The 14,541-nt window shown below is 34.8% G+C and overlaps 1 protein-coding gene across 6 annotated transcripts in view; it reads left to right on the top strand.

Annotated features, from left to right (window-relative positions):
• The window catches only part of LCORL (ligand dependent nuclear receptor corepressor like), an 84,626-nt gene that overhangs the window by 50,460 nt on the left and 19,625 nt on the right, over positions 1–14,541 (top strand). For 4 of the 6 annotated variants that reach the window (XR_015287127.1, XM_086890183.1, XM_086890182.1 and 1 more), the window contains 2 exons: positions 186–276; positions 9,449–14,319. Coding sequence is in view for 5 of the 6 variants with exons in the window: in XM_086890183.1 (XP_086746309.1) it covers positions 186–276; positions 9,449–14,319 (4,962 nt within the window). In the remaining variant the exon portion in view is untranslated. Of the gene's footprint in view, positions 1–185; positions 277–1,669; positions 5,952–9,448; positions 14,320–14,541 lie in introns of those variants that run through there. The other 2 variants (XM_086890186.1, XM_086890185.1) reach the window with 2 other exon arrangements.

Raw genomic sequence — 14,541 nt, 5'->3', positions numbered from 1 at the left:
GTTACAAATCAAGTGTACAAAATCATTTTCTGATGGCTGATACTGTTAATGGAATAAGGTGTCAGAAATTTTACAAGATAAAGTATCTGTTTGAACATTGTGCCATAGGTGAGAATACATTTGCTGACAAAATCTCTGAGATCTTCCTTAAAACCACTGTTATCATCACTACTCGTTCTTTGCAGGGGATGGAGTGCTAGATCTCTCTACAAAGAAAAGCGCAAGGTTGGAAGAACCAAAATATGATCCATTGTGTTCTGAAAACTCAGTGTCTGGGTAAGCAATGTTTAGGACTCTCTTTGGCTTATCAAAAAGACAATCCAGGTTTCTTTTCTCTGGCCAGGTTTTATGTTCATAACATACCTGTATATACTGGCACACACATGTGGTTCCTATTTTGCTTTCAAAAGAATTTTTGTCACTCATAAGTGTGTGTCTATGTATATATCATATGTTTCATTTGTCTTTTTCCTTTTTTTTCTGTTTAAAGAAAAGTTATCAGAACAATCACCAAACTTTAGTTCATGTTACTAAAAATTACATGAAAATTGATTACATAACACATTAAGAGACTAGTAGAAGAAAATGCAAATATTTTAGAATTTATTTAGGGAACTTCAATTTTGGACAAAAATGACCATGTTAATAATTAGATGTCAAATCTTCTTCAAATAACATGAACAAGTTAAATGACTATTATCTATAATATTTATTAATAGAGAGAGCAAGCGCGTGAGAGAGAGCTCTTAATCATCATACTTATACTTGCATCATGGTTCTGACTATGGTGTGTGGTGGCAAATAGTTAAATTTCTTTATTCAGCAAGGAAAACATTATTGCATCTGCTGAAAGCTACCACAAAATTAGTGAATTGCATTGTTTTGTTGGATTTTATGATCTTGGCATTCTCCCATCCACTAGCCATAGCAGGACCCTTTTTGTCACCTGTACGTCTTACAAATAACTTACTACGAATAGGACTACAGTAGCAGCATTTGTTGAATGATGTAAAAGTGCACTTTATTAATTTGCTGATATGAAAAAGTTTGAAAATGAATGGCTTTGTAATAAGTGAGCTGTAAATAGTGAGTAGAAGCTTTAGAAATTGTCTTATTTTGCGAAAAATGGACTTGATTGTTAACTACAGCACTTTATCTTCTTGTTGTAGAAAGCCTAGTTTTGTGTAAGTCTGGGATGTTTGTGTGTAGTTATGTACTTATTGCTGCAAGTTTCCTATGAGGGGGTTGACTCTTTTATTACTTGTTTAGCGGTAACGTCACGTTTCTACTAACAAAAACTCCTTCAGGATTTGGGTCTCTAATGGAACGTTAATTGTGTAATTAAAATTACAAGTGTTGCTCTGCAAGCATGTGAACGAGGGAATATATAGCAAGCACACGAGACTATTACCAAATACTGGGCTAGGATATAAAGTTCTTGGAAGGGCTGCTGTAGAAGCCACGGTATGATTTTTGACACTGTCCTACCAGAACTGTAACATTTTGTTAGGATAATCATTTAACTACCACATCTCAAAGGCTAAAAAGTATCAGAAGCAGTGATGTTACCGAAGCAAGGAGTATAATAAAGGAGTGGACCCTTCCCTTCCATAGCTGTGTGAGAGTCTCTCATACATCAGTTTACCATCGTTTCATTCCATCCATCCAGGAGACTACACAGAAACAGAGAGGACTATGTGGAAAGAAGTGCTGAGTTTGCAGATGGTTTGCTCTCAAAAGCTTTGAAAGACATTCAGTCTGGAGCACTGGACATAAATAAAGCAGGCATACTTTATGGCATACCTCAAAAAACTTTACTTCTCCACTTAGAAGCCTTACCAGCAGGAAAGCCTGCACCTTTTAAAAATAAAACTCGAGATTTCAATGATAGTTATTCATTTAAAGACAGTAAAGAAACTTGTGCAGTCCTACAAAAAGTAGCCTTGTGGGCAAGAGCTCAAGCAGAGCGCACAGAAAAAAGTAAACTCAGTCTACTTGAAACCTCAGAATTAAAATTCCCAACAGCTTCCAGTTACCTCCACCAGTTAACTCTACAGAGAATGGTCACTCAGTTTAAAGAAAAAAGTGAAAATCTACAATATGAAACTTCAAGCCCTACTGTACAATTAAAAATTCCTCAGCTAAGAATAAGTTCTGTGTCCAAACCACAGTCTGATACTGCTGGTCTTCTGGATGTTATGTACCACGTTTCTAAAACCTCCTCAGTCTTAGAAGGATCAGCTCTTCAAAAATTGAAAAATATCCTCCCTAAACAGAACAAAATTGAATGTTCTGGACCTGTAACTCACTCAAGTGTTGACTCCTACTTTCTGCATGGGGACCTCTCTCCTTTGTGTCTTAATGCTAAGAATGGGACAGTAGATGGAACCTCAGAAAATACAGAAGATAGTTTGGATCGTAAAGATAATAAGCAACCAAGGAAAAAACGTGGCCGCTATCGGCAGTATGACCATGAAATAATGGAAGAAGCAATTGCAATGGTAATGAGTGGGAAAATGAGTGTTTCCAAAGCACAAGGAATTTATGGGGTACCTCACAGCACTTTAGAATATAAAGTAAAAGAAAGATCTGGAACATTGAAGACTCCACCGAAGAAGAAACTCCGATTACCAGATACTGGCTTATTTAATATGACAGATTCAGGGACTGGCAGCTGCAAAAATAGTAGCAAGCCTGTGTAGAATAATTGTTAGCAAATTGTTTTGTGTGTGTGTATGTATGTCTGTATACACACACTATGTGAGAAATACATATGCTCACTCTGACAGAAGACATGAAATGATACAGTTCAAAAACCACATACATGCCTTTTGAAAAATAGTTTTATTCAGGGTTTTCACTGTGGACAGAATTATAGAGTTGCTCACTTAATTCTGATAGTGTGTATTTAATATAATCCTTGTATAAATAGGTGAAAAGATTCAGGTTTATTTAGTAGTCACTAGCATAAAGATGTTTTGGGAAAACAAGTATTTGTCATGTGAAGCATAATTTTTAATTGGTGAAGAACCACTTTACCCATTCAATTATCCATCTTATTGCGGAAATACACAACCAAGGGTTAGCAGACTTTTATAGTTCACAGAATACTTGCAATAAATTGTAAGTAACTCAGATTATACACAGCAAGGGATTTCTTTTTTAAAAAAAAGATAGTTCCTCACAAGGAAGTGGATTTGTGAAGTATTAGTAGGATATAGTACATTCTGTGAAAGAAAAAAGTTCGTTATTTAAATATCCAATACAAGTAAGAAAAACATTTCATTACAAAAATGTGTGTTTAGCAGGCATAAACTGCATTTTTTTATCATTTTAAGAAAATTTTGTTGTTGGTTTAGGAAGAAATTGGTGTTTACAAAGTGTACACTTATGAAATCTGAGAAATTACTGTAGTTATAGAATTATTAAATATGAAATAAGATGGAATACTAAGAGCATAAAATAATTTAAACTTTAACATAATTTTCCTTTTTAGTTTGACAATTAAGGTAACTTGTAAGGTTTAAAAAGAAAGTTGGAATGCATCTTAGAGCATGTTCATAATGTGCACAGAATGAGCTTGAGAATGGTTTGGGTTTGTTTGTTTTTTTGTTTAAACGTGCTGGTTAGTTGATGTTATGACTACTTAAAATTTATTTAAGGATTGTGTCACACTCCTATTGAAAAACCTCACTGTAACTGTAATGTATTTGCTGCTGTGACATTTCAAAACATTTTCAGTTTAACAAAATGAATACCAAGTTACATTATCATCTTGCTAATAACCAAATTTGCAGTTCAGGGTCTTGATAGAAATACAAATATGAAACAGTGAAACTGTTTTGAACTTTCAATAACATAAATTCTTTATAAATTTGGTAGTTAGAAGTTAGGCAGTTCGTTTTAAATACGTAACTTTTAATAGAATTTAAGGGAGACCAATTACCTTCATATTGCAGTTTTTACATGAATTTCAAAGTATTCACATTGGACTTTTTATCACACTTAATTTTTTTATGTAATATCAAAAGTATATGTCTACATATGAATGGGGGCTTGCTTCATACATTCATTTCTGAACATCAATGCCCTTTTCCTCTCAACATGTAATTTTTTCTGTATGTATCTAGTTTGGCATTAAAAAAAAAGACTTTCTCCAACTTTTATATACATCTTACACATGCACACATTTTTTTCTCCCCACTTAAATTTGCATGTGTATGGGTTTATTATAAAAATCAAATGTGACGTTAGATACATATAGACACATCAGGTAATTTCATTTATAGATAAACTTGCCATTAAAATCAGTGGAGAGCATACTGCAATACTGGTGGCAAAATCTAGCCCGTCTATTAACACTACTGAAAAATGACAACTTCCACTTTAAAACAGAATAATCCTTTGAAACTGCACTACCAGTATCTCAGTTCTTTGGTCTCTCAGATCTATACTGAATCTTCTTCAGTCATTAAGGTTTACTTGCATATTACAGAATGAATCTCAGGCACATGATTATTCTTGGGGTGTCTTGTGCAGGGTCAGGAGTTGGACTCAGTGATCCTGGTGGGTCTCTTCCAACTCAGCTTAATCTGTGATTCTATGATTTTAAGCAGAAATGTACCTGATAAGGAGTTTGCAGAACAGCAGATGTCAGGGTCATCTTTTGTTTTAAAAGAATTAAGCCATATTTTGTGAGGGCCAGAAGGATTAATTTGTGAATATATCCCCACTGAAAAATGCAGCTGAAAAAAAAACCTTAAAAGTTTCAACATCTGTCTTTATACAGTTTTACTTGCAAAAATCTGGGGCTTCAATACATTGCCTAATATTTGTACCATACTGATGTTTTCTACTCCTCAGACATTGTTAGAAATTTGAATCAGAACTTTATATTGAAGGCAAGTGACAGTACTCTTTTTATATCATTTAAAAGATGACCTGACCAAAAATTTAACAGGATTCATAAAATCAGGGATCATTTTACTATTGACTTAACACTACTCAGTAATTTTGTATGTAATATTATAATTAATTTTCAACATTTTAGTACTTGTATTTATTTTTTGGTCAGAAATAGTAATTAAAATATTTTTTGATAGTTTATAGATGATACTTCAACCTGTAAGTGTTTAAAGAACAGAATTATTTGTCTCTAATTATTAGGCTAATGTTTAATTACACAGCTAAGGAAAGGCAGGGAAATGTGTAAATTCTCCTCCCCCAACCCCTATGTATTTCATTAATGTCATTTAAATTATACATTTTGAACTGTTTTATAAATTCAGTTACCAGTCACTACTTAGTAATTGACAACTTCTGAAAATTCCTGTTTCAGCAGAATTTTAAATGAAGGCGAAAGCAAGCCCTACATGCTTTCTACTTATTTGAATGTTTCTCAAGTATTTTATATTAAAAAACAGTGCCTCTGTTTTTAGAACTACTGCTCAGTAAAGTTGTTTAAACCATTTCTGGTAGCTAATGACAATTTTATATTAAATTGTATATTAACTTTAGTGAGACTGATTTTTTTAGTTGTTTACAGTACAAATACTTGTATTTGTTTTTTAATTGCAGTATTTCCATTGTCGCAGTAATTTAGTAAAACTCTGTGGCTGCCTTGATTTTTGACAGATTTTTGTTAACAACTGATTTTTAGGCAATTAGTTATATTTATGCATAAATCAATTGCACTATAATTCATGAATTATTTATTACAATATTTTCTAATGAATTCCATGTATTTGTCTTGTGTTGTAAATGTACTGTAATTCTGTTTCTTCTTTGTGTTGTTATATTCCTAAATCTGATTGTATGAATTTAATTGTTTAGTTAACGTGTTTCTACGTTGTAATTTGTAGTAAAGCACTTCAATGCTTTTGCACATAAATTTACAACACTGATGTGTGATTGATTTGCTCATTCAGTAAAAAAAAAGAAAGAAACAAAAACCTGTACACTGACTTATTTGACTTATTCCTGAGGCACAAGTTGATTAGTAGTGGCATAAGACCAAGAACTGTACAAATTAAGCTCATAATGACTAATTTGCTATGAGAATTTTATCAGAAATAGTAGCTTTAAGGAAGGATGGTTTCTTTTCTCAGAATTGATTAATTACTAACAAGAAAATCAGAAAATTAATTTTCTAACACCCCCTTTAGTTGGAGGCTAAATATTATAAATAGTATATGGCTTTTTTGAGGTGCTTATTTACATAATAAAGTCAGAAAACAAACATTTGTATAAGACAGATTTATATTTCTATAATAGTTCCATGCTGTTTGTATGAGTACTCGAAACTATGTTCTGTTCCAGTTTTGTTCCTGTTCCCGGTCTGTTAAGATCTTGCTAGAGTGATCTGTCTTCTCTGTGGCTGAGATGACGGGAAGGACCTCTTTTGGGAGTCCTCTGATAGAGCTCTTCCCTGATAGTTTTTGTGGAGGAGGAAAAGTTTTACTTTCTTATATGTAAATTAATAGACTGAAGTCTGGTAATTAACCTTATCACATTGCTGCCTTTGTGCCATTTTTGTACTCTAGTCAATCCCCACTCCATGTTATTAACTGCCTCTATCTGCCAGAAGGGAAATATCATTCCCTACTTAACCTTTGCCTTGAGCGATACAAAAGGTACAAGGGTAGCAGTGCATATTGATCCTCTCACCTCTTAACCCCTCAGTTTCCTGCCCATTCTCTCCAGCCATCTTTTTGTCTGTGGTTTGGAGGAAGTGTGCAGTTGGTCAAAGTCATAGGTCTTCCTTCTGTGAAATTATTGCTTAAGCCTTTTGTCCTGAGGATAGTCTAAACTACAGTGTGACAACACAAATTTAATGAGATACAGGAAACTGAAGTATAATTCCATAATTGTCTTGAAAAGCGACTAAAAATTAGTATGTTTAAGTATATTGACATCTCTACAGGGAGATACTTCAAGGAAAATGTGTTGCTTTAATGCTTGAATTTGTTTTTGTAGTAAGCTCTGCTCCAAGTGGTCACCGAGTAAGAGCTCAGTGTGTTTTTACAAACTTGGAAGATCGTTTGGACTGTGGAACTATTGCAGTAGAATAGATGAAAGTTGTCTGTTGTCCATCAGCTTTGGAAACTAATGCATGTTAAGGGAAAGCAGATTATAGATGTCACACAAGGGTGGATAGTCAGGACAGAAATTGTTTTAGAAAAACGACCATTATGTCTGTGATAATCAGAATATTGCTCTGTACAACAAATTGATCCCCACATATCAAATTCAAAACAGTTTTGAGGCCTGTGGATGATTTGATTGCTCACTTTGAGAAGGTTTTAAGACTCCAGAAGTTTCTTTCACCAGTGAACAGACTTTAAATAGCAGTTATGGAAACAGGCCCTCTATAGCTAAAGCTCTCCAGTGAAAGGATAGGCACACCTTGTAAGTCTAGACAGATAAAAAGGTACCTGATTAGAAATTCGGTCTAAAAAAAGACTGCTATAGCTATCTTTTTAGCAAATCAGTACTTAACAAATTTACTCTGGTTTACGAACAGAATATGGAAGATGAAGGCCTAGTGGCATGTTTATGTTTGGGGTTTTTTAATCCTTTCAAAACATTAATTAAAATCATGATGCTGGGGAGGGCAATTACTTTTTATCCTTAACTGTATTATTAGAATAAGCTTTCTTTTTACAAGTGTAGTGATTTTGATAGCTTGTGACTCCTGAATTTGTTGGAGTAACAGTCAGTTTTTTCTCAGTGTAGTGGCATTTCAAAAAGAGTCAAATCCTGACACTGACACTCCCTTGAGTAATGCAGGGTTTACTTTAGATTGCAAGTGCAAAGAGGACTTTTTTTCTTTTTAAGACTTAATAGTTTCAGATTAAATTTAATCACAACTTCAACTAATACCATCACAATTATCTTATGCCTTTATGAGTTACTATCATCTGGACACCTGATTTTGAATGTATACAGTTTCATACTGAATATTATAGGAGAAGGAAAAAAAAAGGAATTATGCACATTTGGCTGGTTTTAAGCTCTAAATTTTAAAATCTGTCTAGGACACTAAAAATGCAAGATTACATGTAGTAAGTTCCAGTAAGAAACTTGAAGCTGAAAGTTACTGATGCTAATAATTTTGGGTATGATTTAATTAAAGAATAGGTAACTATATTTAAATACAGCACATTTAATTTTAAATATGTTTGTTCATTGATCAGTACAGTTGTAAAACAAATCAAAATGAAAATTTTTTGAAATATAGGCTTAAATACAAAAAAATTACAGGGGATAACAGTAGGGAAAAACACGTTAGTGTCATGTTCAGAGTTTGGTGATATGTTTAAACTATGCATACTTTTCTAAAACAGAATTCTTCCAACATTTTCTGCTCATGCAATTGGTTTCAATAAAACATTTGAAATAGGTGTTAACTATCTGTATAGTTGCTATACAGCATAAGGATTTTGTATTTAATTGAAGAAATACATGTATTAATTTCTACCATGGAAATTTTTCAGCTTTTCAGTATAAATGATTGATTAGGTAAGTAGTGACATTAGTTTTAATAATTTATAAGAAATTGATTAAATAGTTAAAGTAGTATTTTATAAGTTGGTTTTTTTTTAGTTAATACATTTGAGAACAATTGCTCAGCAATCTTTAGATACAGGCCTACCCTGTTTAAAGGATATTTAAAGGATATTAACTTTTATCTCTACTTATTCCAGTGATGATTATCTCTCTTTCTGTTTAAGGAATCTGTGTGTGCACACACATGTGTGTCTAATGTATTGCAGTGAAGAGCTTGTGATGCAACACTGCAATTTTTTTAAAAACTGAAAGGGAAAATTTTATCTGCTAAGAGCGCTAGGCTATTTTTTTTCCATTTGTCGTTAGTTTGTTAAGAGTTCTTTAAAAATAAATATAGAAATAAAAATGTCTTTAGAAATACCTTTAAGTGTATCCTGAAGAGCACTCAATACACTTGAGTATTTAAATATCTAAGAGTGGGATTCAGGAGATATGGATCCATTCTTTCCTCTACCACAACCTTGAACCTCAGTCATTTACCTTCTCTGTGCCCCAGTTAGTGAAATGGGAGTAATACCAAGCTTGCCAGGTTCTTGGTGAGGTTTTCTTTCACTAATAGTTTCTTTCACCAACTAAGATAGTTGGAAATACCAGAAAATTAACGTTGTAGTTACAGTTAGGTTCAAGAAGCTGTATTTCAGATTATTCTTTTTGCCTCTAATTACTTCATGATTATTTTTCTTAATGGTAGTTTAGTCCTATCACTGATAAGATGCACATCATTGCTAGTGACACTTGCAAGTATGATTGAATACTGCAAATAGAACAGAACTGTTTTGTAAATGTCAGGGTTTTAGGCTTGAGTTTAACCGTATAACAAACATTAGATGTGGTGTTTTACTGTAATTTATATTTTGTTTTGATTTGTTTTCATTTTCAGTTCAAGCTCAACAGCTGATGCAAATTCAGAGGAAACAGCTAATTTGGAAAAAGGAAAATCAACCTTAAACAAAGTTTTGGAGTCTTTTTGTTCATATCACTGGCAACAGACTTTGGCTATGTTAAAATTCCTAATACAGGATGAAAATGTTCCTATAGTTTGCAGTTGCAAGCAAACACATTCGGTCCACTCTGAAACTCCCAGTTCCCCTACTGAAGAGGATGTTCACGTTCCATTTTGCAGTTGCAATGGACACATGCTGACAAAAAGGTGCTGTTCACAAAATCAAAGGCCAAATACTTGTTTACCACCTCTGTCTGTTTGTATTAAAGATTTCCATTCTTTGTCATGCCAAGCTGTAGCAATTGGATGTATTAAGACAATGGTGAACAAAGCATGTAGTTCTCCTAAGTATTGTGCTGACCAATTGCAAAGTTATAGCAGGCATTCTGTGAAAGCAGCAGCATGTACATATTCATCTAAGGACTGTGACCTCTTAAGCAGCATTAAAAATTCAAACAGATCCCGCAGCCCTTCGCCACCTCCACTGTCACCTGTACACAGTAAAGAATTTGAATTGTCAGAAGGAATGGTTATGGATTTTCCAACTTTAGACAACAAGCTTGAAATATCCATCAACCAACCTCCATCCCTCTTGCCAGCTGAAGGAAGCGAGGGAGAATTTGAGTATGAGGGTAAAACGTGCAAAGGAAAAGAGAGTGATTATTCAGATGGAGCACTGGTATCAGCAGACCAAGAAAGCAGTGATGGTCATGTGAACTCTGAGAAAGGTGAACATTCTGCCATTTTTCAAGACTTAATGGACCGCATTAATGAGAAGTTGAAATCAATAGACACTACAGATTTAGCTACAAATCTTGTAAAACTTTCAAGCAGTGACAGGGCACCAGAAAATGATGTCAAATTAGGAGACTTCATAACTTCTCTTTTGCATAATGCTAAGGCAAGTGATTACAGCTTTATGGAATTACTTCACCAACATGATAAACAAGTGGAAAATAAAATTATCCAGACAAGATTTCGCAAGCGTCAGGAAACTTTATTTGCAACATATAATTCTCCTGATTCACCAGTCATTCGACGACAGTCTTTGCAAATCAAGAGGGAGCTTGCAAGCCTTGATGGAACTCTTGTAAGAAAAAAGTCGATTTCTGAGAGAAATACAAAGAAATCTCCAAAAAAAATTGATAAAATGCATCCAAATAAAAGACATAGTTTTACTGTGATAGAGGATGAGACTTTGCAACATCTTGAAAGAAATCCATTTGTGAATTGCCAAACCAAACCAATGTGCTTTCCAGTACACCAAACAGAGTCCTTCAAACTACCTCTTACTAATTTTCAGACCAGCTCCAGCTTTTTGGTTCTTTCAGAAGACAGTGCTATTGCAGCTAGCCAGGCAAAACTGCCAAATACACAAGGCGACTGTGCAACATTAAAACAGACTGGTCAGATTCCTCTGAAGGATGAAAGTAATGAAATTTTGGGTAGAACTAAACGTAACATTGTGCCTCCTGGGTGGTACTCTGTGTATGTAACAAACAATATCATGTTTAGAAAGTCATCCAGTACAAAAAAGTCTTTAAAAAGCTTGGAAAAAATAAAAATGAATAAAAATGTTCATGCTGAAAGATGCAGTGACATAAGTATAAGCAAAATTGTGAGAGACACAAATCTGCAAGTTGTTGTGGAGCGTTTAGAAGATACAATAAACTTAGCCAGAAAGACTAGCAACTCATTGTTGGATAATTACAAAATAAGCCAAAAATTAAAAGATAATGCTTATGAACAGGTTATGAACCCAGCTACTAGAAGGGGCTTACCTTTCACTCTGAGTGAAATGGAATGCACAGGACAAAGCTTCCTTCCACATTCACATGTGCCAAGCAGCAGTAAAATCAAAGCAATTTGTGTTGCATCAAACACAGAAGAAACTGTTATAGATCAAGAAATTAATGACGGCCTTTTGAAATCTCTGACCTTTAATTCAAGCTGTTCAACTTCCAGGAATGGGGACTTGCATGTAGCATCTGAAGCCGGGGAGCTCTCATCTCCCTTAAACTACTCTAGTCCTATTAAGCTTATGTTTGTCTCAGAAGTTAACAGTCACGAAGGAGTCAAGTACACTTTGACATCTGCAGCTGCATCTTCTAAGGGAAGCACAGATCTCTGTTTGTTTCAGGGGCACACAAACACTTTGTTAGATAAACAGGCCACAGGTGACCTTTCTCATGCAGTCTGTGTCAAGGGTTGTGATTGCAGTGAAAATGATACTAAAGAGGGGTCAAGCTGTGTTTATGCAGAAGCAGTTACAAGCTCTTGTCCAGTCGGTCAAATTAACATAAATGACTCAAAAAAAAATGATGACATTTTGGAGAAATCTAGCAGTAGCAGTGAATCAGTTTTCAAAAGAAAACCTGGTAGACCAAAGAAAATAGGTCCTCAAGTAGTTAAGCAGGTTAAGAGACCTATTGGACGGCCTCCTAAACCAAAAGTCGACATGAGTGGAAGCACAAAACCTAGACCTGAACTTAGCTGTGGTGCTAAAAGCATCAAGTCTGATGCAGCAGCAATGGAAGAAGTTAACAGCAACAAAAATATTACTGTGACGGTTGTTTTTGGAAGGTCAAGAAGAACTAAGAGACATGTTTCTGAAGGTAATCTAAACCTCATCAGCATTCTGCCCACACAACATATTGACTCTAATTTTGCCAATGATCCCAGCAAAGCAAGGCACAGTGCAGAAACTGGAAATGCTTTGACTGAAATGGTAAAAGTCTTTCAGAATCCTTCTACTGAAAAAGAGGTCTCTGGTTATGACTATGTCAGGCCTATCAAGAGTAATCTGGCATCACCGCATCCTTGCAGCAATGTTATACGGCAGATTAAGAAACCATTAACCACTGTTCGAAAACCTGGAAGGCCAGCAAAAGTAAAAATTTCTGGCATATCAGTGACTGTCAGTAGACTTTCACCTCAGGAAAGAAAAGTGAGCATCAGTAATGGTTTGCCTCCTTTACAACAGCAGAATGTGTTAAAAAACATACCACAGGAAAGAAAAAATCAACTGTGCAATAATATGGGTCAAGTAAAGAACATGCAGCAAGATTCTAGAGAGGATGGATCACACAGTGTTACTACAACAGTGTCAAGAAAACGTGAAATTCCATCAAGACACTCTGCTAGAGACAGAAAACCTTCACTGCATTTTTTGCATTCATTAGCCTCTTCTAGTGCATTTACTTGTAGAAGTGCCTTACTACATAAATCCTACAAACTCCATTTGAAAAAAGCTAAAGAGCGAAAGGAAAAACTTGCGCAATCAAATCAGAGTGCAGCATCCAAAGATACCTCAGAACTGAGAAATTCAGGAAATGCTAAAAAGGATCTTAAGGATGGTGAATTTGGGCCCATTAATGAAGTATCATCAGATCCCATTTTTTCATCAAATCCCTCTCTCAGGTGGTGGCCTACTTCCACTTCAAGTGACACCTTGTTGGAAGAACTAAACAATAGATTTGAACAGATGACTAATACCTGGTTGAGAGTGGGAGGAAGTGAGTTTGACAAATGTGTATGTGAAAAAAGGGATCCCATTCAACAAGACTGTAATACTGAAGTGTCAGACCCTTTAGACTCCTGCCTTGTAGAACTTGAAACATCTCCCATAAAAATGCTTTTCCAGAAAAAGTGTAATATGAATGAACTCTGCACCTGGTTTATGCAAACTACAGAAACACAGTCTCTCTCTCTTGTGAGAAAGGCAAATGCTCGCAATCCCTTAGAAGTAGTTAGTACTAGAGAGATTAAGATGGAAACTAAACAATCTGATCCTAGTACTTGCCCTTTCAGAAAGCACTTTAAAAAGTTTGCACTATCCTCCCCTTCAAAACCAGCAGGGAAATTGCAAATATTACATAACATGGTGAGGTCTCCAGTCTTAAGCGTGAAAAGTAATTTCACTTTAGCCAGATTAAAAAGAAATGAATTTAAGAAATTGCAGCATGATAAATGGGGACAAACAAAAAAGCTCTATAATCAGACTCCTGGAGGTTGGAAATCAAAAAGGAAAAATCTTCAGTTATTTTGTCAAAGCCAGTTGTTTAAAAGTACAAGTGGGGACACCAATGATGAAACACCCAAGCTCCAGGAGAAAAATACAGTAGAAATCAAGCCCACTCAGCCTTTGATAGAGTCTCAGAATAGCCTCTTGCCAACTGAAAATGAAGCCAGAGATGCATTTGTTCAACAGATGATGGGATCTTCTGACTTTAACCCACATCCTGGTTTAGCAAATATACTTAAGTCACATTCAGAGGCAAATGGAACAATTCGTTGCCAGCAAAATCTTAGAAAAGAACAAAGCCAAGATAAACTGTTTCAAAATACTTGGAAAGCCAAAACCTTTAAAGACTGTAGGATATTTCTGAGAAAAATCAACCATATTGAGCAGCACAATTCATTTAAGTTAAATAATGTCATTTATTCTCCTGACGCTGTTGACAGTAAAAGCACTCAGGCCTATATGGAAGAAAAAAGACATCCTCTTTTAAGGTCCCATTCTACTAAACAAAATACATTAAAGAAACAAGAAAATGAAGTGGAAACATCTAAAGGATCTAGTTCTTCTAAAGTGACTGAGAAGCTGGATGGCCAGTTTCACAGCAGAAAATTAAGTAGTGATGTAAACCAGGACGATAATCCTGCTGGTAGTTCTGAAGGTCTTAATAGAGTAAACAAAAGGAAAAGTCCACAATGGGAGACCACTGATACAAATTTAAGAAAAAGGCATAAGAGACAATCATGCAGTAGTGGACAAATGGCACCTTATTACCCAAAGTACCAAGTAGGTAAGTTCTTGTTCCCCACTTCATCTTAAAATTGAAATACTAAAGAATTGAAGAAGTCAAACAACTAAGCACTTTTTTTATTGCATGTTACTCATTTTAATTTCAGAAAAGTCATGAAATTAAACATTGCATAACATCAGAATAATTCAGAAAGTGCAATTTTAAAATGTTTATAATATTTTGCACCATTCTTTCAGCTCTGATAAGCTAACCAATATAGTT

Source organism: Cyanistes caeruleus, chromosome 5 (genome assembly GCF_971803275.1).
Source record: "Cyanistes caeruleus chromosome 5, bCyaCae1.hap1.1, whole genome shotgun sequence".
Lineage (NCBI taxonomy): Eukaryota > Metazoa > Chordata > Aves > Passeriformes > Paridae > Cyanistes > Cyanistes caeruleus.
The sequence above is the reverse complement of the archived record's forward strand: the minus strand, read 5'-3'. Positions and strand labels throughout refer to the sequence as shown.